The sequence below is a fragment of the Anarhichas minor genome, unplaced genomic scaffold, assembly GCF_050575085.1.
Source record: "Anarhichas minor isolate MPS153535 unplaced genomic scaffold, ASM5057508v1 ptg000002l, whole genome shotgun sequence".
Lineage (NCBI taxonomy): Eukaryota > Metazoa > Chordata > Actinopteri > Perciformes > Anarhichadidae > Anarhichas > Anarhichas minor.
This window is the reverse complement of record NW_027466448.1, coordinates 9,695,334-9,722,369: the sequence shown is the minus strand read 5'-3', so window position 1 is coordinate 9,722,369 and position 27,036 is coordinate 9,695,334. Positions and strand designations below refer to the sequence as shown.

The 27,036-nt window shown below is 39.3% G+C and overlaps 2 protein-coding genes across 4 annotated transcripts; one reads left to right on the top strand and one right to left on the bottom strand.

The window, feature by feature from the left end:
• Positions 1-1,475: 1,475 nt before the first annotated feature.
• Positions 1,476-10,898, top strand: pde6b (phosphodiesterase 6B, cGMP-specific, rod, beta). The gene is made up of 23 exons (XM_076104949.1): positions 1,476-1,937; positions 2,157-2,468; positions 4,268-4,420; positions 5,186-5,275; positions 5,427-5,567; positions 5,673-5,747; positions 5,875-5,939; positions 6,199-6,265; positions 6,381-6,428; positions 6,542-6,691; positions 6,918-7,061; positions 7,232-7,297; positions 7,436-7,585; positions 7,667-7,774; positions 7,899-8,008; positions 8,660-8,747; positions 8,855-8,955; positions 9,092-9,199; positions 9,281-9,344; positions 9,440-9,514; positions 10,141-10,224; positions 10,499-10,637; positions 10,852-10,898. Exons 1-23 carry the CDS (start codon positions 1,779-1,781, stop codon positions 10,896-10,898), a joined length of 2,544 nt encoding a protein of 847 aa, XP_075961064.1. The 5' UTR covers positions 1,476-1,778.
• A 3,980-nt stretch (positions 10,899-14,878) lies between these two features.
• On the bottom strand, positions 14,879-26,973 carry fyb1b (FYN binding protein 1 b). 3 transcript variants are annotated; one of them, XM_076089665.1, is made up of 19 exons: positions 26,838-26,973; positions 22,867-23,863; positions 20,603-20,738; positions 20,425-20,498; positions 19,917-19,939; positions 19,559-19,623; positions 19,148-19,280; positions 18,799-18,958; positions 18,512-18,632; positions 18,351-18,370; positions 18,153-18,225; positions 17,927-18,013; positions 17,413-17,453; positions 17,044-17,116; positions 16,805-16,904; positions 16,372-16,534; positions 16,187-16,220; positions 16,074-16,105; positions 14,879-15,960 (listed from the first exon to the last, which is right to left on the bottom strand). In XM_076089665.1, the coding sequence occupies exons 1-19, from the start codon at positions 26,838-26,840 to the stop codon at positions 15,938-15,940; spliced, it is 2,358 nt and encodes a 785-aa protein (XP_075945780.1). In that variant the 5' UTR covers positions 26,841-26,973; the 3' UTR covers positions 14,879-15,937. The 3 variants fall into 3 exon arrangements, 2 of the variants coding, with proteins under 2 accessions (XP_075945780.1, XP_075945788.1); XM_076089673.1 differs by lacking the exon at positions 17,927-18,013; XR_012953430.1 differs by lacking the exons at positions 14,879-15,960; positions 16,074-16,105; positions 16,187-16,220; positions 16,372-16,534; positions 16,805-16,904 and having other exon boundaries at positions 17,910-18,013; positions 26,838-26,971.
• Between the last annotated feature and the right edge of the window lie 63 nt (positions 26,974-27,036).

Below are 27,036 nucleotides of genomic sequence, written 5' to 3'. Positions count from 1 at the left end.
AAAGCCCTAAATGTCTCTGATCCCTGGTGATCACAACCCGCTACTCTAAAGGGTCCAAAGTAGATAACGTCAGTCGAGGTACTGTTACATATTTCGGCCTCCCCGTTAAGAGGCACTACAATAACAATTGCAAAACTCGTTTTTTTTTTTTCTTAGTTTCTAAACCTGATTTATTTCTGAACCCTAATGAAGTAGAGGAAACATCTTCCTGCACAGAGCAGCATTCACATAGATCGGCATAGATAGTGGGTTTTACACAGGAAACATAACAGGTAGGCTACTAATCTATTATAGTGGAAGCAGATTATCTATTTGACCTTTTGTTTAAGGTGTTTACGGAACCTTATTATAGAGAGGTCCTCCCTGCTCTGAATGAAAGGATTAACTTTCTTACAGAAGCACAAAATGCCTCTCTTTCTCCACGTCGTGTCTATGTGTGTTGCTGACAGTATTCTCTCATTGATGTTGAATTAATGTCTATCTTCCAGCTGGCGTTACTCCCTCGGCCCTATCAGGATGCCACTGACCATCACTCTCTTAAATAACGACAGTCATGGCTGTGGAAACCGGGGGAAAAGGACACTGCAGGTAGACTCGCACGTGGAGAAAGGCGGAGAGTTTGGGTGCTGAGATAATCAGCTCGTGTCCTAACTAAATAGGGCTTATGCCAGAGGAGGCGTTGTTTAATAAGGACTTAAAGAGCTTGTACAGGTAGACAGACCTGCATGTGTGTGAGAGACAGACAGAAGTAGTATACTGCAGTAGACCACTCATGAACTGAAAAATATTATGAAAGACGTAGAATAAGCTCAAAATACTCATGAACGTGTTTCTCATACTTCTGTATTTCAAATATTCATTAAATAAGACATATAATGGAAATACAGGAGTTACTACATTTGGATCCCTCTCTCTCTTTAGACTGACAGCAAATGATCTTTCTAGGATTTTATATATATCTACGACTTCATTCTTTTTTGTAATTGAGATTTGTAACTTCCTGCCTTAGACAACCACCAACACATCCTCTTCAATTATAGTTATTTATATGTATATTTAAGTAAGTCCTTTTTTTACTTCTCTCGAGCTCAGAGAAGACCTTCTTAGAGTTTATTACAACCTACGTATCCAACTCCCAATGGAGTTTTTTTTATCCTCTTTTACGGAATTCGCTTCATCAACAGATGGATGGACAGACGGATATGTTAATTTTATAGCCTTTGTGTTAAATCTCTGTGTTTTTCATGCAGTATATTTTCCTGCAGGTTCATTTCATCTGTCTGTGCCGCTACAAACGTACAGAATGTACTGAAGCACACTGGGCGCTGTCAAATGTGGCCCACATATCTGTTACCAGATGATCAGCTGACAAGTTTAGCAGAGGCCGATCCCTGCTAACCTTCAGCTCTGTCTGCTGATGACAGATGGATTGTTTGGATTCAGCCCCCTGCCTTCTCCTCAGGGCTCTCCCTCACTCAGTCCGCTCATCCCACTAACAGGGGGGATTCATTTGTACCTGCATTTGAATGTGCCCACTTCTGTTTCCCCCCTTTGTGTGTAACACCTGGGTAAGATTTGTTTTTCTTTAGGGGATTAACTGGACAAACTGGTAGCTTTGTGTTTTGTTTTGTTTTATCCTTTTTTTTTTCCTTTTATTTCTATTCAGAGAAGTTGGAAGTAGCTAATTCGAGGAAGCGTTGGACCGAGCGGGAGCTCAGTCACTGAGCTGAAGAGGGAGACGACAGGAGCATTTGGGAGAAGAGGAGGAAGAAGGAACCATGGGTGTGCAAAAGGAAGACGTGGAAAAGTTCCTCAAGGAGAACCCCGCATTTGCTAAACAGTACTTTGACAAGAAGATGAGCCCTGCCTCCATGTCAAAGGTGTCAGGACTCCCAGACAAGCAGATCGACTTCAGCCAGTTCAAGGACCTCACTCAGGTACATTTCATTGTTTCACTTCTTGTTTATGAAGAGAAAAAAAAGCAGGTAGAAACTATTGACCAAACATTGCCATAGTTGAGCAGCCAGAGTTACCCCACATAAACCTGTCCATATATAATATAACCTCTGCAAACGTCTGCACTTATAAGGAAGGTCCTAATCATCTCTCCTGAAAACAAATTCTAAAATTTGGTCAATTTCTTGCTCTGTTTCAAGATCGAAGAAAGCCAAATCATGTATGACCTGATCAAAGACATGCAGGAGAACATCAACGTGGAAAAGGTGGTCTTCAAGATCCTGAAGAGAATCAGTGCGCTCATCCACGCGGACCGCTGCAGCTTGTTCATGTACCGTCAGCGGAACGGCGTCGGAGAGCTCGCCACGAGGCTCTTCAATGTCAACACGGAGGCAGAACTGAATGACTGTGTCGTGCCACCGGACTCTGAGATCGTCTATCCGCTGGACATGGGAATAGTGGGCCACGTGGCCCTCACCAAGAAGACCGTTAATGTGAAAGATGTCACAGAGGTTAGTGGGGGGGGGGGGGGGGGGGGGGGGGGGGGGGGGTGATGACCATAAACTAATTAGAATGATGAAGTTCTATCTGGATGGGGTGCAGATGTTTAACATGTCTGCACTGTTTGTTGGTCACGTCGTTCATGACACTACCACCAGATGGCGCCACAGCCTTTCATTTTTAAATCCTACACATAGTTTTAACTAGTAATTAAATGTTTATCTTTTTAACAATTAAATCTTAATCTCATAGTAACTCATTAATTAAATATGACTCAGCCAACCCGCCTTTTAAGAGGAGGTCCTGCTGAAAGTGTGACATGCAGACAAGTTTAAAATACATGGCACAGTTTGTATGTGAAAATATCAGCATGAAAACCAAAGCACGGCATTAAGGCCATTGCCTGGAATCTTGTGAGATTAAATCCACTCCTTAGTGAACATAAGATGAACCAATACTTTGTGATATCTTTCACACTGTGGTATATTTGCCTTAAATGTATCTGGTTCTACGAGACAATTTTGGGCCACTAGAAGACGTACACAGGACGATCAAAACTCAGGACGACTAGCATGTTGCGGAAGGAATATGCTGGACAATATTCCTAACCGCAAAAGTAATCCCAGTGAAACAGATATAGATCAAACCTAAAAAAATAGCATGTTGCAGATGGACAAGCATTGATAGTTCAAATTTGATTGTTCATTTCATGTGGGGCATGATTTTATTATGATGGGATAAAAAGAGACGGATATGGAGCAACCTTCAAATGATATTTTGTTGAAAAAAAGCTAAAACCCTTTTTGACTTTTGGTGATGCAAACAGTGGGACTGTAACCGACATTCCCCATTATAGAAATAATCTAAACAATAGAAGCCATCTAGAAATAAAACCAGCTTTAAAACATAGTTTGTGTAGCTTTAGCATCCATTCCTCTGTTTATGACGTAAAAACTACACAATGTTTTGGTGTATTATGATTATTAGACAAACAGATGTATTTTTTGGACAATATTCAATACATATGTTCTGAATCTGTATGTTTTTATTAATTACATTTAACTAATGATGTGTGCAGACAAGTAAAGGAAGAGTTAGTGACACGTCTCTATGAGAGTGTAAATCCCCTTGTCAGACATAATCCATTTATTTCCAGATCCCATCAGCCCGTCAGCTCTAGCTGTGGATTAGACGCCTCTGGCATTTGGTCAGCAGGAATCTAAAACAGATCAAAACAAGCTCACTTTACACTGCCTCCATCCATACAGACTAAACTACATACGAAATATGTATTTTGCCCATTTTAATTAAGTGCTGTGGTTTCATACTGAATTCACCTTGATAATCAAGCAGTGGGAAACAGCTGGTCGATCCCATGATTGTAGGACATTTTGCTTTTGTTAAAAAAAAACATCTTCCAGTTCAGTGTAGGGATTTTAGGTACTTTTCCAAAGAGATTATTGTCAAATGATTTGTCACTTGGACTAGGTTTACAATAATGGTCTTGGTTTTGGTCCAAATGACTTAATGACTATTAAATTACTAATTTAATAGTAATAAGTGAAATTTATCTCATGATATAGTAGGAACATAATTGACCTCTAATGAATCTACTCATGGCTCTTTACTCTACAATATACTAAATGAAAATGACATCATTTACATCAATTTAGAGCACATTTACTGCATAATTTATGCGCTATTAAACTAATTTTGTACCAAATTTCTCTTTCAAAGCATTTTTTTTTTTAATGTTCGCCTTGCAAGTATACGTAACATTTACTCAAAACATGTGTTTTCTGTCTTCTAGAACCAGCATTTCAGCTCATTCGTCGACGACCTCACAGAATACAAGACCCGGAACATTCTGGCTATGCCCATCCTCAACGGCAAAGACATGGTGGCTGTGATCATGGCTCTGAACAAGACCACAGGACCACATTTCACTGCCGAGGATGAGGATGTGAGTCCCAACCACGCAAGCAACCGCACACCAAGCACACGCAGCTAAAGGACAAACTCAGAGCAGAGCAGTTGGACGTTCAGAGGCCACATCATAGTTTCTTTGAGACACAATATTGAATAGAATTGAATTCATTTGTGCTGAGTATCTCAAATTGTGATTATATATTTTAAAGACAACCGCCATCAGTGTATCACTACAGCGGGTAGGGAATCCCCTCCGGGCTGACTGGTAGATCACTAAGGTCTTTACGAGTAGGACCAGTGTGTGTTCAGTATACGTTAGGTCATTAATCCCAATTAGCAGCAAACTAAGCTTCAAAATGGAAATAAGCTTTAGGTGGTCAAGTGCGTTATGGACTTAGATCTACAGCAGGTTAATGACTTTACCAACAGCACGTAACTTTAAGACAGCGTATGAAATCATAAGCAAAAATAAATAAAGTTCAGCACAATATATTATTTGTTGTTTTATTTGCCAGGGTTGCTATCTGCCTTAATATCATAATTACCTACCTTTAAATGAACACACTAAATATATTGAAACATGTCTGGGACATGGCCTTTTATTAAATATGAAAAATGCACTTAATTTTAGATTCTTAGCTGTGAAAATAGTCTCATAGTAACATAGAAACCAAAGGAGGAGGAAAAGTAAAAAGGTAATTATTTACTTGCACATTATTTCCTTTACGTTATCCAATCAGAAGTTTTGTCCGGACGCCGTATCATATCATGCTTTCCTTTCTCTTGTTTGTCCGTTTAGCTTTTTTTAAAGTACCTGAAAATTGCCACGTTGAACTTGAAGATCTACCACCTGAGTTACCTCCACAGCTGTGAGACCCGCAAAGGACAGGTGAAGGATGTTAACCTGCACATATTTTTAATAGAAGTCAGGAGTTTGGCTTTTCATTCTACTCAAATACAGAATGGCTGCATCCATCCACACTGCATGAGCTGACTGCTGTGTGTGTGTGTGTGTGTGTGTGTGCGCAATGTTTCTCTAGCTGCTGCTGTGGTCGGCCAACAAGGTATTTGAAGAGCTGACAGACATCGAGAGACAGTTTCACAAAGCCTTGTACACAGTCCGAGCCTACCTCAACTGTGACCGCTACTCTGTCGGTTTACTAGACATGACGAAGGAGAAGGTACTGTGTCTTTCTCCGTCTTTGCCTGTATTATCCCACGTTTTGAGCTCGTGCATTTGTTACCAGGAAGTGTTGACTGTATTTTTGTGTCTGTCTTCCCTCTAGGAGTTCTTTGATATTTGGCCAGTGTTGATGGGAGAGCAGGCACCTTACTCCGGCCCTATCACTCCTGATGGCAGGGTACATTCTCTTTATTTCATTTATCTAACATTATCATCAACACTCTGCTTGGCAGTAGAGATGTCCCCCTTGTTCTTTTTCCAGTTGTAGCTGTTTTAAACCTAATTTGTGTTGTTTTTTACTCCAGGAGATAATTTTCTACAAAGTGATTGATTATATACTGCACGGAAAAGAAGACATCAAAGTAATACCGTAAGTAAATCTTTTGGCTTTAGTCTGAATATTGATTCAAAATGTGGTCATGGATTAAGATGACAACAAAATACCAACAAATCAGCCTTAGTCATTTGAAGTCATCTACAGAACTAGCAACATTTTGGGGAACAGGGCTTGAAGTCAACTTGGTATATTTAAGTACCATGTTAAAAATATGATTAGCACATCAGACAGCAGAGTGTCAGTAGCCTTAACTTAGTCATATCTGCTAACTTGTTGCTCGTGTGTCACACAGCAATCCGACTCCGGACCATTGGGCCTTGTGTAGTGGCCTGCCTACGTATGTTGCTGAGAGCGGTTTTGTGAGTTTCTTTTCATTACATTACTACAAGCTGTTGAGTCCATTTAGAAAAAACAAATTAATGTACTTTTGCACATCTTCCACCTCCATCAATCTGTTTTATTTCTGCTCCTCAGATTTGTAACATTATGAATACAGCTGCCGACGAGATGTTCAAGTTTCAGGTAAGAGACCTTCGAGGGCTAAGCTCAGCTATAAGGTAAAAGAGAAGAACAAATCATTCCAAAAGGAAATTCAGAATTGTTCACATTGCATCACACGCGGTTGCTTGTTTCAGACTGAGCCACTCGACAGCAGTGGTTGGATCATTAAAAATGTCCTCTCGCTGCCGATCGTCAACAAAAAAGAGGAGATCGTTGGCGTGGCCACTTTTTACAACAGAAAAGACGGAAAGCCTTTTGACGATCAGGATGAGCAGCTCATGGAGGTATATTACCGATGAATTCTGTCACATAATTAAAGGCTTTTTTTGGAGATTTTTGTACACATTGAATAGTTCTGCATCATCTTGTCGCTCACAATTGATGAAGTACTCAATGATGCAGTTATTTAAAATCAGAAACTGTGATACAGCTTATCTTGGCGTAAGAAAAAGTCTAGCAGACAATTTAATTTGGACTGGTCTGTGAAATACGCGATCCCTTTTTCCTCAGGCTTTGACCCAGTTCCTGGGCTGGTCTGTTTTGAACACGGACACTTACGACAAGATGAACAAGCTGGAGAATCGGAAAGACATCGCTCAAGACATGGTGCTCTACCATATCAAATGTCGGGATGATGAGATCCAGGATGTCCTGGTCAGTACTCTATACTTTTTTTTATTTATTTCAAAGTTGGCCCATCAGAAGGACACAGAAACGGTTCAGCATCCATGTAACACACTTTCTTTTCAGTATGACTATCTCTCTGCTTTTGCTATTTAGTCAGTTAAAGCTTCCAGCCGCAATGTTTTTCTCATTTCTTCCAGAACACCAGAGAGGTCTATGGCCGTGAACCCAGAGATTGTGAAGAGGAGGAGCTCCTAGATATCCTGGTAACACTGAAATTTGTCCACTAAATGTCACCTAATCTTTAGAAGAGGTGCCAAATTGATACTTCCTTAAAATAATTTGTCTGTTTTTATCATATGTTTTATCTGACTCTGCTTTTGTTATGTTTATTCACCTCTTAGAAAAAAGAACTACCTCCACTTATTAAGAAGTTTGAGATCTACGAGTTCCACTTTTCGGATTTTAACTGCACAGAGATGGAACTGGTTAAGTGCGCGGTCCAGATGTACTACGAGGTCGGGGTGGTCAAGAAGTTCCAGGTCCCTCAAGAGGTGATCTGGACATGCATGCAACATTATTATACTGTATTATAAAACACCAAGCTCATGAGTTAATCAGCTCTCTCCACTCAGGCGCTGGTTCGGTTCATCTACTCTCTCAGTAAAGGCTACAGAAAAATCACCTACCACAACTGGCGTCATGGCTTCAACGTGGGACAGACCATGTTTACGCTCTTAACGGTAGCGCTGTTATTTAATATCATGTTCTACTCTATTTACAATACAAGTTTCTGCCTAAAAATATATCTGAAAAATGTGTATTTTCTTTGTTTTAACCACTTTGTGTGTGTCTCCGTGTGCTCAGACGGGAATGCTGAAGCGGTACTACACTGACTTGGAGGTCATGGCCATGATAACTGCAGGCTTCCTCCATGATCTGGATCACAGAGGGACCAACAATTTGTACCAAGTCAAGTAAGTGCTGTTTAAAACTTTTTAATTTCTTAGTAGAAAAAAAAGAATCCTTCCTATACACTATCTAAAACTGTATCCATAGCTGGGTATACACTTCAGTTAAACCTTTTTTAAAACACATGCCATATAAAAATAATAAATAAATACAATACAAGGACACCAACACAGAGGTATAATCATTGCAGTTAGACATAGAGACATTTGTTCCAATGTTTCCAAAAACAAGAGGAATACATTGTGTCACTTTGTGTTGTCTCAGTTTAAGCCATTGTGATTTCATTTATTTTAATCAATCAAGCGACATTTAAATGTGTACGTAAAATTCCACGACACAGCATAAAAGGTGGGAACATTACTAGTCACAAACATTAGACTTGCACTTTGACATCTTAGGAGCAAGATTCTGAATGCATCATTAAATGCCACCTGAAGCTTTTTTCATGTTTGCTTTACTATAACTGCACCACAAGCAGGCAGAGTGCAGTGCAGTGGGCTCCAAAGAGATATTTTGAAAGTGAGGGACAATGAGTCAATGATCCTTCAAAAAACCTACAAAGTCATGTGCTATGTCAATGCTGAAGCCTTCAACATGAAACTGATGGGGATTGTTGTTAATGTCGTTTATAATTTCTTTTTTTGTTATGCCAACAGATCTGGCAACCCTCTGGCCAAGCTGCACGGCTCCTCCATCTTGGAACGACACCATCTAGAGATGGGGAAGTTCCTCTTGGCTGACGAGGTGAGAAAGGAGAGGTGAACTAGACTTGTATACGTTCCTGAAATCTCTTCCTTGTCTCATCAGTCGCCAACTATGACCGATGCCCATCTCTCTCATCTCTTCTGCAGTCACTGAATATCTACCAGAACCTTCACAGGCGACAGATAGACCACGTGATTCATCTAACCGACATCGCCATCATCGCCACTGACCTGGCTCTTTATTTCAAGTCAGCACAATCTCTCATTGACTCACTCCACTTGTTAATTCCCTCATTGTTTTGTACTTTCTCTCCTCTCCTCTTTACTCTGTAAAAATACACGATGATAAATGGTAAACTAGCTCCTCTCCTCTCATCTTGTTAGGAAAAGAACCATGTTCCAGAAGATCGTAGACCTTTCACACACATATGAGGATGAAAAGAAGTGGGTCGAATTCATGTCTCTAGAAACAACCAGAAAAGAAATCGTCATGTGAGTACAACGAGCATGTACAATGTTCTTTGTTTGTTTTACATTTTCTGATCTTCTAAATCTTTTCCTTTTTTGTTTCAGGGCTATGATGATGACCGCATGTGACTTGTCAGCCATCGCCAAGCCTTGGGAGGTACAGAGCAAGGTGAGAAGCACAAAAATGTAATAAATCAGTGTCTCACTGAATGTTTGTGATCTGCTTTTCTACCGACTGTGTGTTTCTCTGTGTGTTGCTTTCAGGTTGCCTTGTCTGTAGCAGCAGAGTTTTGGGAGCAGGGTGACCTGGAGAGGACGGTACTGGAGCAGCAGCCTATTGTGAGTTAACAAACTGTTATGTTTATGTTTGTGTCTGTGTTAAAAAAATGTGCATATGTGAAAGCACATGTTGGTATTAGTAAATAACTATACATGTAGGCTGTCTGTGGTGTGGAATTATTACTCTCATTCACTTCATTTGCTTGCCTCGATTAATAGTTTGATGTCAGAAATGTCAGAAAATATTGAAAAATAGCCTTCGCAATGTCTACTTTCAATGACCAACTTTCCAAAACACAAAAAACATTTCATAGAAAATTATATAAACATAGAAAAGCAGCAAATGCTCACTCTGGAGAAGCTAGAACCAGACCATTTTGGGCATTTTTGCTTACATTTCTGTCGGTTGACTAATCAATAAAAAAAAAAAAGAATATATATTTATATATATCCGTATATCCGTGGCCTATTGCCTTGTCGATATATGCAGCGGTAAGGGTTGTAGATAAACACGTTTGGCTCGTTGTAGTGTCCACAACCAACCTACAGCTACACATCAAGTGTTTATTGTCCTATGATTAAAGTAACTTAGATTTCAGGCCCATTGAGCTCCTTAACACAAGACTGTTAAAAAACAATGATTTTTTTTGTTAAGTGACTCGAACACTTTCTGTCCCTCCCACCAGCCCATGATGGACAGGAACAAGTCAGCAGAACTACCAAAGCTACAGTGTGGTTTTATTGACTTTGTCTGCACGTTTGTCTATAAGGTAATTTTTAATATTGCATTTTAGCTGATGATGTGTTCTTTTTCAGTTTCCCTAAAGCAAATCATCTATTTAGTATATATTTGGCGTTTTCCTGTTCTATTTTTTGTGTTATTTTGTCCATAAACCTTCTGCCAAAATAAAAGCACAACCGCTCACTTATTTTTTCAGTGGAGCATGAACAACCCCCCCCCCCCCTCAGCTAATCTGCTCTGTTTTCATCTTTCATCTTCTCATCTTTTTTATTTAATTTTAATTTGTACTCTTTTCTTCTCAGGAGTTTTCGCGCTTCCACCCACAAGTCAAGCCCATGTTTGACGGCATCCTGAATAACAGGCGGGAGTGGAATGCTAAAAAAGAAGAGTATGAGGCTAAACTCAAAGCCATAGAGGATGTTAAAGATGCTGCCACAGCCAGTAAAGGTGCAGTAAAACTGTGCAATTTATTAGAACTGCTACCATGACATTTGCCCAATTTTAGTCATTTGTGTGAACACTGAAGCTAAAATGTTCAAATTGGTTGTTAGTTTGAATACTGAAATTGGCCAAAGGACCAAAAAAAAAAAGGCCAATTATGTTGCTGATCCACAAATGTATTGACTCTTCCCTTTGATATGTCTTTGTCTATCAGCTCCTGCAAACAGTGGTGGAGGCTCAAAGACCTGCTCTGTGTGCTAAAAGGTCTAAAAGCCGGAGTGCACACAGACGGCTCATGACGGACTGACTCCAGAATTACCTGAGCATCACAGCCAGCCAGACAGTCAGTCTCACCGCCATGAAAGAAATGCAATAAAGTCATGAAGACGGATACGAGAGTGAATGGACAGTGCTGTAGTATTCCTTCAGATAAACTGGTTCCAATCAGAAAAGGAAAAACCTGAACCAGGAGAGACGTTTTGTCTTTAAGGGACACTAACCAGGTGAGCCAAACATGTAATTCAGAACAAAGCAGGACACCAGAACATGACTACTCTAGTCATGACGACTTCTACATAATTAAGGTTTTTACTCATCCTCATACAATATCAGCTTCCTTGTTTTCTGAGGATTAACGCTAGTTCAGATGGTGCAAAGATGCTGCGTGTGTGTGCTTGTTTGTTTGTTGTGGGACAACATTTTATATTTCTTTTTACGATTTTCTTTAATTTAGCAAAAATGAGAGGATGAAATTTGTACATACATCTGTGTAGTAACTGATACCCATGTACAGCACGTCATATGTCAGAGCGAACACATTATCCAAGTAATTCTTCGCTGCAAAGCCCGAGTCACTGTCGAGTCTATATCACGTTTGGAGCTCTGTTTTCAAACATACTGTATATTGTACATTGATGTAAGATTCATTTAGGGGTTCAGAATGTAAATTCAGTTAATGGGTGGATAGAAATATATTTTAATTACTGTACATATATTTCAAAAATGATAATTCCATGTTCACTCCTTCCAGTCACTAATCATTTACACATGAGAGTTTGTTTACCGCGACTGCAGAGAGCCAAAGGTAGATGACAAGCTCGAGACCGCTGCAGTAAAAGATGTATATTTACTTTAGGAGAGAGATGCGGAATATAAATGTTGCTGTACTGTCTGCAAACAAGCCTTTAGTTGCTTAATTGTGATGCCTTCATACTGTACATACATCTGAGAGAGTAGCTGAGAATGTTATATTTTATGAAGATACAAATGTCTTTTTAGATAAGAGCACATTAAATCTAAAATGAGTTGGTTCCAGATCAGATTAACTTTGCTATGACCTGAATGACTGGACCTCAATGGCTATTCTAACTTTCAAAGCCATTTCTCTCCAACTGCTGCAAAACGTTACCACTTATTAATCCCTGATGGGAAATTCATCTTCTGCACTGGTCCCATGCTAAATAGGACTGTTGTGAGGTAACCTTGCAAACCTTTTATCCCATCATGCATCTTCAAAACCAATTTCTGCAGACTTCTAGAGCTGATTGAGACAAAAGAACAACTTCTTGTAATGACTTGTACATACTTCGTTCCTCTCTGTAAATACATAAAAAAAAAACATATTTTTCCAGTTGAAATAGAGATGCTTATTTTTAAATAGTGAAAGTGTGTGATTTATAAGCGCTGGCAAATGACTCATCAATCATTTCTCATTCCCTTAAGTAATTGAAATATGGTTTTATCATGCTTGCCTCAATTTACTGATGTACAGGAATCACATACAGATGTTTATGTATCAGAGATCACCATGCTGTATTAGGCAATAAATGTACCTTAATATGCAGCAAACATACCCCTTAACATGTTTAAGTAGACTTTACTTTATGTTCAGTATTTTAAAGCTTGCCACTTCAAATGCTCCATGTGAACTATGATGACCCAAATAAAGCAAATGTATTTTTATGACCGAGTGAATTCATTTCCTAGGATCCTGAAACGGAAACTTGTTCACTAACTAAAATGACGGACTTGCTACATACCGTTTGGCAACTCACTATTCACTTACTTTACATTCAGGAAATTGACTTTTAAAGTCATACGACTAGTTTAACTTATTGAAAAGACTCATTTTATTTGAGTGTAACATGTAGAAAATGTACTAAAACCTCATCTGCCACCACAATTATAATAGCATGTTGTATATAATGCTATAAAAGGTAAGAGAGAGTTCATAATGAAGGTTACAATATTACACAACACACAAGAGTATTGAGGGAACACTTCTGTCCACACAGCACTTTCTACGACTGGTCCCTGACCCCAATCCTGGGATTGCTGCTAAACTAGGCCAGGATTACAACCATGCTCATCTCCTACTGAAGGACAGGTACACGCTCAAACTCACACACACATACTGCAGTCACAAGAGATGTGTGTGTGTGCTACAGTGTATTCTGTCTTTGTATGACATGCTACTGTCAAACTAAACATGAAGACTGACTAGGAAAGGTTCATTGTTTAAAATCATTTTCTATTTTAGTGTAAAGACAGACTCTAAACAATAAAAAAAACAAATGACAACACTTTGATTATTACATGAAAAATATGTTTTTGTTTATTGGGTTTGAAACATAGTGCCGCAGGTTCGGTGATCGTTCATTTAAGGATGGTGTCAGAATTTGCTGGAGAGAGGAGAGAGAACAAGAGGGGAAAATATGTAAATAAGACATTTTGTGGAGATAATGTGAACAACAATAAAAGCATTGTTTTGGTGACGAACAGGAACCTGTGTTACCTTCAGACAGTTGTTTGTAGATGCGCTCCTGCTCCTCTCTGACCACCTTCTCTGCCTCCTCAACCCTCTTCTCCTCCTCAGCAATGGGCTTTAGGTAATCTGGACAAGAACGGCACCACAACCGGTCATTATTTCAAAACAAACCCTTCAAAAATGTGTTTGTTTGAATGTGGACTTTTACTTTGCACATGGGCTGGGATTGGCTTAGGTTTACTGGACTAAATGAGACTTTTAAACATTTATATTACTTCACTTCTGTTTAAATGTTGCCCTTGAAGTTTGGACATTGACACTATGACACATTGGCGCATGCGCAGACATTGACTTACCAAACCTCTGTTTGCCATAGAACACGCCGATCAGCAGAGCAGACCATCTGGCCGTCTGAAATAAAAGTGATTCACAGGTGTTAACTGGTGAAAAGGCTATGCCCAACCAGCTAACTGAGTGTTCATAGTATGTTTAATATACCCAGTGCGATTGACCTCATTGGTGTGACTGTGTTAAACACAACTGGCCGAGAAATAGATCTACAGCTAGCAATAATAATCACGAACTTCACATCAGACAGATGTGGAAGATGCCTCGATTGTTAACCTCCAACTGTTTATCTGGAGTAATGTTCAAGCCTGTCAATGTCATTGCTAGCATTAGCTAGCATGCTACTCTAGCAACTAACATCAACGACAGTTCACCTGAAGATGCACGTATAGAGGAAAAGTAGTTTATTCCCTTTAAATTGACAAAATCACAACGATGACATGCCATCTTCAGGGCAAATCATGTGTGTTATTATTACCTTGATGAGCGGCGACACTGCGACCGGAGGAACCATGTTGAAGCGAGGAAGTAGATCACTTCCGGACAGAGCGGAAGTGACTTCTTCTTCGCTTTTTTCTTGATATGAGAGGACAGTTTGAAACCTCCAGGGCTACGATTCACTGTTCACCAAACGTCATTCTGTAATGTAACATTTCCAGTGTTGTTTTTTCTTTACTTTTTACTTTTTCACTGCAACAATGGACTAAAGCAACAGACGATGACCGTTTCATAGTGGACTCACTAGCTTCACAAGGTAATGTAACCTAAACAGAATTAATAATACTTAAACATGAACATTAATTATATGTATTTGAGGCTGCAGCCTACATACCAATATCTAGTTGATATTACTCTATTATAAATGACTTAAAGGGAGTCACTAGGTTACGTTACAATAAGCCTCTCACATTAATAAATAAATAAAATCCTGTTCATACATGACAGCAGAATGCACCTTATCATTTATTATATGAGGCACTTTTATTTAGTTATATCAAAGCCATGCAGGTGCACTGCCAGGAAGTCTGACTCCCCCGGAAACAGCTCAAACACAATAAATAAATACATATACTAGATATATACTCGATGATTTCCTTAATTAATCAATTTATTTTTACAAAGTCCATCCAAGACCAATTCATTTTATTTTGATCGATTAATCAACTAATCATGTCAAAATAAGTGTACATTTAAAAAGCTGGGTAGATGTACCAATCATTGTTCTTTTGTTTTATCTTTAATCTTCACAGCGGATGACAAACTTGTACTTCAAATCCAAATCCCAGTATGAAGTTTGCTGTTGTTGTAGTTTCTGATGGCTGCCACTAGATGTCACCTCTACCCTTCTTACATACAAACTGCGCAGAGAAGTCATGATTGAGGAGTTGGAATTTCCTTGTTGAATGGGGAAAGCCAGTTTAAATTGTCTTAATTTAGCCTTACACACATCAAACACCTGCACACACATCACCCAAGTTCACAAGCATCACACCACAGTGTATGGTGCATGCTATATTGTTAGATGTACTTATGGAACAGGAGCACTCTCTTTATAGCAGACATGCTCTTACTTTAAACAAAGGACAAACTAAGACGTGTAGAGAAAAGTCTAAATTGTATTTATGTTTTTCACAATTGTATGTACAGTGTTATAGAGGAACAGTCGTTTAGTCTACATGTTAAAACTTGAGACACCCGAGTTAGTTTGGGAGCACAGATAGCAATGGAATATACACACAGCATCATATCATGGACATTAACTAAAGACAAAATAACCAAGTAATGTTTACAACATAAAGCTATTATTATAAAAATGCAAAACACAGTAGAAGGTTACATGTACACATACAGTGCTGTGGAGTTTCTAAAGGCAGACAGACGTACGCAAATACTTTTCTAACAAACATTTTCAACTTTACATGATATGCTGCAAGTAATATCCTCATCAAATTGTTTTGTTTTGTTGTTTTTGAGGAAACGAAACAAAAAAGAATCCAGATCTATGAATCAACCTCTGACTTGTCCAAATTATTCATTAATTATAATGGTGTTGAATAAATAATGAATGACAATTCTGTCTGATTATCAGGCGAACCAAACATTTTTTTCCAATGAATTATTAATAAACATAATAAATAACATGAACAATATCAGTGTAAAACAATAAACCCAGTTTAGGATGTTTCTAATCGTTGTCATAGATGCAATCTGAAAAGAAAATGTGATATTCATTTAAAATATGTTTTTATATTGATTTAGGTCCACTGTCTGGATATTTATAAATTCATATGAAATGATGAAAGATTAGCTGTAAAACATACCATCTCCAATGTCATCGTAGATATCTCCATCGCTGTAAACAGAAAGGAAACGATCAGTACAGACAGCATATTGTCAAGTGTCTCTTTCTCGTGCGAATGTTCGTGGTACTCACTTCATATCAATGTGGCCGGTCGAGACGTAGCCAACTGTAAAACACACACAGACAGATTTTAGACTTGGAAGGTCCAATTTTGTGACGCAGCGAATGGGGGAAAAAAAGCAACAGAGGAATCTTGAACACATGTTTTGATTTATTTTCTTTGCAAACACAAACAGTAACAAGCAGCAGCTACTCACGCTTGCCATCCTCGTTCCGACAGATCAGTTTGTTGTCCACGGCTTTAACAATGACGTCAAGTTTCTCTCCTGCTTTGACTGGAAGCTCTTTCACACTCCACTTCTTATTGGTAAGTGCCGGGCAGATGGTCACCTGGTACAGCATCTGTATCTCCCCTTCATACTGAAAGAGAAGGACATCATCAATATTGTGACTACAAAGATATTTTAATTTGACGTTCTTGATGATAGCACGTCGGCTTTTCATGTATGGCAAGCAAAAGTCAAACTTTAAATTAACTAGGATTATTATACATAACATGATAATGAATTTTGATTAAAAGTATTAATGCGTTTAAATTAGGGAGCATTATAGAGCAGTTAAGTTTTTCAGCAGGTGAGATCTTGGTAACACTAATATAAATATGCTTAGAGACATAATAGAGCGACTAACTTTAAACTTTTTCCTGAAGTCCTTCTCCTCTTTCTCAAACTTTTTCTGCTTCTTCGGGTCCATCTCTTCTGTCTTGCTTTTGCCTCTCAGATGTGGAAGGCTGGAGAACAAAAGCAAATGATTCTTTGGTTACTTCATATTTTTTGTCAACCAAAATATGTTCTCTGAGACTTCTGAAAAATACAAGAATCTAATTGGTTGAGAAGGTTATTTAGTTTTAAAAACGGATGTACTTGTACCTGCTGATGGGAGGAGGGGGAGGCAGATTTTGAGAGTCAACATCATCGTATATATCCTCATCGATTGCTCCTTCTAGATAACGCATGGAAGAAGAAGTCAGTAATTAGTAAAGCTGATATAAAAGGAAGTAATTTATGCATTTAGTACAAACATAACTTATTAGAGATAAAAGTGTAGAAGCAATGCTATTTAAACTGCTAACCACTACGAGTGGTCATAACAGACCAAATAAATGAAGTAAAATTTAAAAAAACACAGTTGCTCTTAAATAGAGCAACATTGTGTTTTGTAGAGAAGAATAAAAATCACAAGATGTTTTCATTAAATATCGATTAAAAACATCGTAGTATTATCACAGCGAACAATACCTGAATTCCCCTCTGCAGTAAACTGGCTGGGTGGAGGCACTCTGGCACAAGAGGAAAAAACAAAATCATTAAAATGTTACATCATTTATATCATCAACTAAAAGTAGGTTAATATGATTCAAAGCAGCCCAAATGAATAATCATATTCATGATTTACTGCACAATATCTGCATTAGTAGGCCTATACTTGAAGGTGTTAGCAGATGCTGCCTTGATTTGTCTGATTACGTCAATAGTCGTACATCAATGTGAGGCATGCAAAGGACTCGAGAAGATTAGTAAAATCACAGATAATCGGCTGCACTGATTGTAATCACAGAAACAACAGCAAATAAACATCCGTCGGTGTTATTCAGTAAGAGGTAGAGTGGCTGATCTGGGGAGAAAATCAACATTTAACAGCGACTGAGAGGAACTGTTTAGCCATTGAAAGGGGAGTGGCAGCTGAAAGATTAGGGATTAATAACAGTTGACAGTAGGTCTGTGATCAGTCTTACTACTGAGTGTATTTTACACTTTAGTGCTGTCAATACGTCTGCTCCGCTCAAACATCCGCAGGAAGCTACGAGGCTTCGTAGAAGGAGACCTGGAGTCCAGAGGACTAGAGAGCCAACCAAGCATGAATAGACCTGCATTTCTTTCTCTAATCCATTTTCCTGTGTATCCATCTCAAGCATATTGTACTGAAACACTAAATCGCCATTTAACAATTTCTTGTAAATATACAAATCAGTTCCCACCTGACTTCCAGGTTTGAATCAAGAATATCATCATATATTTCTCCATCGTCATCTGGTAGCGGGGGCAGGACAACTACAGGACAACAGCGAATGCGTTACATACTCGGTGACGTGTTTTGTCTCAGTGAAGCAACCTTGACATCAGCTGTAACTGGATATAATGGAATGAGTTATACAATTGCAAGGTTTTAAGCATACCTCCTGGTCCTTTCATCCCACTGTAGAGAGAGAAGCATTTCAAGAAATTAGTCATTTCTCACTATAGATTGGAGAACATGTGGTAAACATGAACAGTCAAACTCCACTAGCAATGTTAAGTGTAACACGTTGATGTAGAGTTAGAATATATAACTCCGTACCTTTTATCAGCAGAGACCACGTCGATGTCATCGTATACCTCGGGTTCGTACGCCTGCTGAGCTTGACGATTCTTCAGACTGTTGAAGTCAATTTCCACTGAAGTGGTCTTCACATAACCAACTGTTGGAAACAAAGAGTAAAATATTGGGTAGATTTATTTTCCCAAATTAGGATTAGAGATGTAATTGAAAGTCTTATCCTGTATTCACAGATCGGACTGGAGGGATGTTATGGCAAAGATGAGTGAAGACAATGAGACCAACGAGGGATAAATATGTGAGCTTACTGGATCCGTCCTGTGTCCGTCCCAGCCACCTTCCCTCCGGGTTGCCCTGCACACGTATGATGTCAACACAGTCTCCCTGCTTCAGAGCCAGGTCGTTCTTACTGCTTCGGCAATCCACACGAGCCTTCCCCTGGTGGATGACCTCAATAGGGTCGACCAACTAACACACACAGCCGTGCACAAACGTATATGCAAACACACAGACACAAAGAAAATCAACAAAAATATTAGGTTGTTACATTTATTTATGACATGCTCATGACAGAATATTTGTCACTTTTTTATGCTAAGCTAAGCTAACCCCCTGCTGGGTCTAGCTACTTATTCAGTTGCTGTCTTGTTTACTCACTTTGAATTTCTTTCTGGCATCTTGCTCCTTCTTCTCACGTTCCTTCTGCTCTTTCTTCTCAGCCTCCAGTCGTTTTTTCTCCTCCTTCTCCTCTTTCTCCCTCTTCTTTTCTTGCTGTTGTCCAACCTCTTCCCTTTTGGGTGCGAGAGAGAGTTGACAATGGGCAATAATTATAAACGTGACGGATTGACACATGAACAAATCCACTCACTGGTTGACTACCAAGACGTTCTTAAGATTACAAACTCATTAACAAAGAGGACAGCCATATAAATGTCAACATGACTGATTGGCTGAAAGAGTTCAACTACGGATAAATACACTTATACTAAATCGGATTCACAGACACGGCAGAATTAGTGAGATGTGGGATAAACAGGTAAAGATTTAATGAAGAACGCTCTCTCTCACCATCGTTCATCAAGATCCTCATACATCTCTCCGTCATCATCATCATCATTATCTTCCTCCAGGGCCTAAACAACGCATGAGTAAAAAACAGCGAATAGAAATAAATTACTCTCATACATCATAACGTATGTATGTCACACTTCTGCAGACATTTAATGCATATTTTCTATATTTTAAAAGCTGAGCAGTAGTCTGCTTACTTTGAAAATTTCAAAAATGACGCGCTGCACACCTCTCGTGTCTTTATGAGCACACATGCATGTTCTTATATGAGTATTCTTATGTATGTACGTTTGCATCTGCACGTGTGACTGTATGCATATTTGTATTTATGTAAAAGTAAATCAGCATGTCTCACCTTTGCCCTCAGACTTGGGTGACCTAAAGAGAAACAATTAATCAACATTACAAGATAATTTGATCCTTGTGCAATAGCTACGATCATCATGATCCAACTCATACTTTCGATCCGACTATTTTTACTCTGTTTAGTATTTTAGTAACATTCACAGAGTGGCTCAGACATTTTATCTTTTGATTCTAAATCATGTAAAACCACATTTATGTGTTACGTGTCACTCAATGAGAACTAAACTTGACTGTCTCGTATTGATAGAAATAAAAAAACAACCTTTGCTTTAGCCATACGGTATATCATTTACATAACCATCCCAAAGTAGCTACAAAAGATGGTAACAGTAATTGCTGACTAAAAACTGACTAAAAACGCTCCTTTTATGTGTGTCTTAGATAAAGTACAAGGTTCAGCAGCCCTCCTCTGTCTTCCTGTGGTGCTATAAATATAACAGCCTTGCCACATGTGCTCATGACACATCACGTGTGATCAGGTAGTGATGTTACTGGACCTGTAGATGACGGTAGAGGTGGAGGAGCTTTGCTAAATTCATCGACGTCATCATAGCATTCATCTTCCTGGGTCCTGAAAAACGTAGTCAGGATTTATTCTTGAGTTAACTGGAGAAGCTTTCCCTAGAAAGCATACAGTGTATATATATTTTGTAAGTGTGTTTGTGTGAGGTTTACATGGCTCCAGGGTATCGGGGGGGCAGACTAGGAACTGCAGGCTGTGGGGGTTGAGTCGGGGTCACATGGTTGAGGTGGTTACTGGGGTGAGAGGCCAGAGGAGTTGAGATGATGGGTTTCTTAAAGGCGCCAGGACCTGTAACAAAACCACATGGTCCCAAAATAGAAAGCTTACTGCAAGTGTACAGATGAATAGATGGATAGCTTTGTCAATCCTCAGAGAGTTAATTAGGATAGTTGCCCGCATGCAAAATGAAACCCCAAGTCGGACACGTCCCAACAAACAATATGTGACATTGTGAAAATACTCCATTACAAGTAAAAGTTGTGCATTTGAATTTAACTATCAGAAAAAGCTAGTAAAGGGTCTCAAAGTGGAAGTGCTCATAATGGAGAAGAATGGCCCATTTCTGTGTTTTTATATTAGCTGCAGCTACTTTATAAATAATTTAATTTTATAAGTAACTAGTGGAGTAAAAACTTTGCAATGTTGCTCTAAAATGCAGGGAAGTAGAAGAATAAAGTAGCAAAACATGGTGCAAGTACCTTGAAATTGAACTACAGCACTTGAGTAAATGTAATTAAATCACAAACTATAGTTAACAAAACAAATATATAATAGAAATGTAGCATTAAACGTGTTATTTTTGGTCCAGTATTTGTCTGTGTTAAGACACATTTCAGCCACCAGCCATCCTTCTCCTCTGACTGGAAATCAATTCAGGTCGGGTGTGTGTTTAAAAACAGAGCCTCTCACTCGAAACTATCCCTTTTTGCAGGAACTTACTTCCTCATGTGGGGAAACAAACTCAGCTGTGAGAGCAGAGAGCGAGGGGGGAGGAGGAGAAAGGAGAAACTGGACAGGGAACTTGGCCGGGGGAAATAGAGGAACCGAGCGTGTTTCTGTGACTAAAGCAGCTGTACTGCAGCTTCTGTGAGACTTGCAGTCATTTTGTACGGAATAGACAAAATGCAAATTGAGCTGCTGTATGAACATATCTTAAAATGCAAAGAATAATTGACTTTGAAGTTATCATGCACGAGCAAAATCAAGTCAACAACTGCAGGCCACACATTGCTAACATCAGTAACAAACCACATTAACTTGTGAAGCGAGTCGTTTCACACGTTTCACACTTCTGAAAAGCGTTCGGAAGTCTGTCCGAAGTAGCGCTGCTTGCGACAGAGAGGAAATGCTCTTGAGACAACAATCAACCTCTTCACAGCAAGTGCCTTAAGCTTAAAGAGAGTTTTCGTTATATGGTTTTGAAACAAATTATGCTGAAAACATTTGCAGTGTTTGGTTTGCTGTATTTGTTGCTCACGGATTGGGAGCAGAGGGACAAAGACGTGAAATACCAAATGGAAAACGAATGCTGTGAATGCAGCCAGATAAGTTGAAGTATTTCTGCCTGCGGGTTCACATATGTGCACCTGCTGCAGAATTACTCTGCTAAAACTCTCTTTTTTCCCAGCGGTTTAAGTCAAGTCATTCCCCTGCCTTCCTGGTTATAAATTAGATATATGAAGGAGATTTATACCGAAAAAGTAATAAAATGTATACGTTGTATACTGAAATCACTGCAACCCCAACCCCAAATTTTTAATTTTTCAGTTAAAAAATCTCCCAAAATGAAGGACATTATAGTGCGTCAAATAATTCTCCACAATTTAAAGAAAACCTACGTCATATCATATCAAATATCAGCCTTAAAGGTCATAAGAATCACAATCAACCTTTTCAGTCACACCTCGTCATCACACTTTGTATGTAGACACCAGCACCGCAAGAGGGTTTAGTGTCTCTGACTTCAGTTCGCTCCAGTTGTAAATTGTCTTCTGTCAGAAATCTCTTGTTTTTTTAGGTTGAAATCTTTACCAATTCATTAAGTAATGGTTTGGATTTTAACTTTATACTTCAGTGCTATATATCTATACTTAAAATCGACCTGTTGTAGAGCTCTTTATAGCCTGCAAGAGTAAAAGTAAGAACTGTTAGCTAAATGAAGAATGCTTGCTTGAGTTTATCTGTGGCACTTAACGTCTGATCACACATTTTTGGGATACTGAGTGTTTTACGCTCTTATTATTTCGGCGGTGCCTCAGACTACACTTTAAAATAACTTTGCAAAATGCGACCGTGTAATGTTTTGCACCACAGTGACAATTGATTTCATTTGTGTAAATACTGTAACATATTCATTCACTGGATTGGTGGTTGTCTCCTCATTATGAGTAACTTTTTTAAATTAAGCCTTACTTACCATTATCAGAGGCCACAGCACCTCTTTTAAAGCTCTCCAGGTTGACTCTGGGGGGTCGGTTGGGCTTGGCGGGAGCAGGGCCCAAAGCTAAACTGTTGGTGAGGGGGTTTCGCTTGGGGCCTGAAGCTCCATCGCTGATATTGCTGCTCATCTGAGGAGAAAGGTTTTGAGGTTTTTTGATGCTAGGTTTTTTAATGGCTAGAGGTTTTGGAGGAGGGACGGAGTTAGGACTGAGGAGCGGTTTGTTGGCTCCGTCAGCTTTCCCGTCACTATCTGACTCCTTGTTGAAGTTATTCTGAGCACTCCTGAAGTTGGACGGGGGCTTAAAAGCGGAGTTTGGCAGAGGCGAAGGTTTGTTCGCAGTGTTTGGCAGAGGCGAAGGTTTGTTCGCAGTGTTTGGCAGAGGCGAAGGTTTGTTCGCAGTGTTCAGATGGCCTCCTGCCATCTCTTCATTTTGCTGCCGCAATTTTATAATGCTGCTGCTCGGTTTTTGTTGTAAACCTCTAGCGCTGTCTTCTTTCACCCAGCTGGGCTTGGAGTTAAATGCCGGAGACGGTTTAGGAAAGGCCGGTTTGGAGTCGGACAGAGTGGCGCTCGGAGAGGGCTTGTTGAGCGGGGGCTTCTGTAGAGGGCCCTTCGCTTCAGGAGCCTGCGAGAAAGGTGACTTCAAGGGTAGCTGCTGTTTATTGACAACAAAAGGTTTTGTGTTGGTGTCGTCCTGGTTGTTTCCAAACCTGCTTGCCAGGGCTTTAGCTTTGTTTGGTTCATGTGCCTCTACGTCACTTTTAGATTTCAGAAAATTGGGTTTAGAAGGAATATTTATCGCACCGCCTGAGAGGCTATCGAGGACAGGTTTCTTCGTCTGTATGGTTGGGCCGGAGGAGAGGGTGGGATGCAGGGGTTGTTTGATGCGTCCAGCCGGTGGAGAAGTCTCATCGATGCTCGCCCCAGCCGGTTGGAAGCGAGCCATCATGGCCTTTACGTCCGCTTTCTTTTCCTGGAAAGAATAGAAGAGGACCAGAGAAGGAGTCAAATATCAGAATACATAACCAGAAGTGAAATTGATATTCGGATATTCTGTGCATGCCAGAGTACAAAATGAATTCAGCTATTGAAAGTCCTAAAACTGAAACTGCTGTACAATGCAAAAGAGGAATAAAAGACAACAGAATGCACTGACATGAAAATTCACATAGGAACAGAAAGTTGCACAACTTTTAAAATACCTTATTTGCTATCAGGACATTTCCTTCTCTGATTTCCACTCGTGCAACTCTTGCTCTCTATCGCTGTTTTATCAACTTATCTGTTTGTTTGTCTCTTTTCTTGTTTGGCTCGTCCGTGTTAACACAAACCATGTCAAATACATATAGAACAACTTCACACACCGGTGTGGCTGAGGAGGTACAAGTTGCCATTAATCAGCCATTTAGTCGTTTTGAATTGTCCTTAAGAAAAATACACTGTACCCCGAATTACTCTTAGTGGCTATTTGTGTGTGAATGTATGTGTGTAAAATGTGTGTAAATCTCTCTGTAAAATGTTTGAACCATGCAGGGCGGGTGTTTACGCCAAATGAGCCTAAGTTAAGTTCTCTTTGGTGGTCACAGAAAGGTAACACTCTAACCACTTACAACACTGAATAAATCAGCAGCTCCCCAAAACACAAAGTCCTGTATTCTAGCCGACAGAGTTTCCTTCATTTATCCAAATAAAAAGCTCTTCTCTATGATATGGAATTTATTGTGAGTATTTGGATAATGTAGCCTACGAAGATGAGAACAGGGAACCAAAATGTGTACCTCACATCATATTAAAATGTATAAATGAAAAGCAATTTTAAAAGAGAACGTTCTCATAAGCAGACAGATAAAACTTAAACAACACTTGAAAGCAAATTCTAATATGTTAATTATACAGTACTATAAAAAAGATAAACTGGTCACTGCTCGTTCCAGGTATACAAAGAGCTTTATTGCTTTTCAGACCACAGTGCATGTTGACTTCCTGCCACATTCTCCAGTGTAGGTAAACAAAAGGTACTCTTTTCAAGTATTTACTGTGGAAGGCGAGGGCGAGAGATATTTACAATATGCCTGTTTTGAGGTTGAATGAACTTTAACGACTAAATGGTTTATCGTGTGTTGCAGGTTGATTGTTTATTACACTGAAAAGAAGTCCATAGAAATAAGTCTATAGTGTTGCTCTAGCTATGGCATGATTGGATAAGCCATTCAAACATCTGCAATCTGAAAGTGTCTGTCCAACAGCAGAATGACCAATATGCCCAAAATAGCAGGTTCGGTCAATTTCAGTCATGCAGCTGCTTTACAAAGTGCCACAATGAACTGACCAAGTAGCAACCACATCTTTGGTAATAAGGCAGGTTTGACTGGAGTCAGCGCCATACAAGGAAGTGGAGATAAGAGCATGCTATTCCTACAGCGGAGCAGTTAAAGTGAGGGAAAAGGAAAACTGTGCAATGGAAAGAATAAATGAACTGCATGAACCTAAACGGGAAGTTGTACGTCAGAGCTTAACAAAATATAACACCCAGCTAGAACATTGTAAAAACATTGACATTGACACCAAACCATGTTGCCAGTAAAAAAAAGGAGAAGAAGCTACAGTGTGTTATTGTAACTAGAATGATCCCAGTTTGATGGGTAATGATGTACAATGAATGGTTTTAGAAGTTGCATTCCCAAGCAGTGCAGCTAGTCACGGCGACTCTCTTCATGTTGGCCACTGCCAGCTTTGACTTACCAACCACTTCTCAAGCCAAGTGAGTTTCTGTATTTGGCCCTCAAAAACAAAAAGGCTTTGGGTGGAGTGTCACTTTAATGGTGCCAGTAACATCTTCTAGGGGTGGCATAATGAAATGAAGGGTGTCAACACGAAGCCTGACATGATGTGGCTGCATATGAAATCCGGCAAAAGTTCCCTGTTTCTTAACCACAGCAAACTCAAAATTACCCAATATGTTCTGTACCAGACATGTTGCAATTCCCACTTCTCTAAATGTTTGTGAGTTGCAGTTTTGTAAAACATTTACAATATTTAGCCAACACAGCACAACAGAACCACTATAGCGTAGCAAAGGTAGGATTTATTGCAGGGCTGTTGTATTAGACTGCATTAGTTTCAGATAGATAAGCTGGCAACTGACGGTACATTCTGGTTAAGCATATAGATTGATTTACCCTGTATTCGATCCATTGTTTCAGTGCAGGGTCACTTTTATTGTGTGTAAACTCATGGGGAGACGCGAGAACCATTGCTATGTTGGCCACAAAGACTACAGCCACTGGAGTGTTAGATGTTTAGCTATAGCTAGTTTCCCTGTTTTTTGCAACCATGAATAAAAAGGCTGCTGTCTGTACAGTTATCAATCACAAGGACATTTCTAGCCAAATGACCTGCTGAAAAAAGAAATGAGAGAAAGAGGTATTCTGGTCAAAGCAAAGAGGAACCTTGATTTCTATTTCCAGTGAGATTAAAAGTGGAGGCCAACGTTGTCTTTCTCAATCTAGTTTACATGAAACCACAAAAAGCTACCCTAATGGTGACTCCTTTTTTACACATATTTATATGTGAAGAAAATGAAACAAAAACATATTCAAGTTAAAATAATCTGATGGGTAAGTAAATTGCTACATTGACTTTGTAGTCCAAGTTCTGTCGAATGCAAGCTGACTATTTAAATATAATAGATCCTCTCTAATCATACATGCAGAAACTTGCTTAAACAAATGGCATCGTCAAATTCAAATGTACAAAAATTAATGGCTACTTGAGGGTGTATTTGCAAAGAAATACTGAATAATATCCATTCTTAATAGGCTACTTTACACATTAAGATTTCCAAAAAGCTTCTTTTTTTCCCAATGACATTCCCGATTAATTCTAATATCTAAAAAGTAATTTATCGAAATAGTTTCACAGTTAGCTGACAGTTAAGTTGTACTCACCATGCTGAGGACAGCAATCCGAGGCGACGCTGCTTCGTCTGAACGGTTGGTGTAAAAAGTGTTGCAGAGTGTGTTTGTTCAGTGTATCTGTGTGAGTTTCTGTCGCTGTCGAAGAGAGAGACAAGAGAGGTATCGAGATAAAGCGAATGACAAAGAGTGTGACAAAGCATTAAGTGTGTGACTCTGTGTTGGTCTGTGG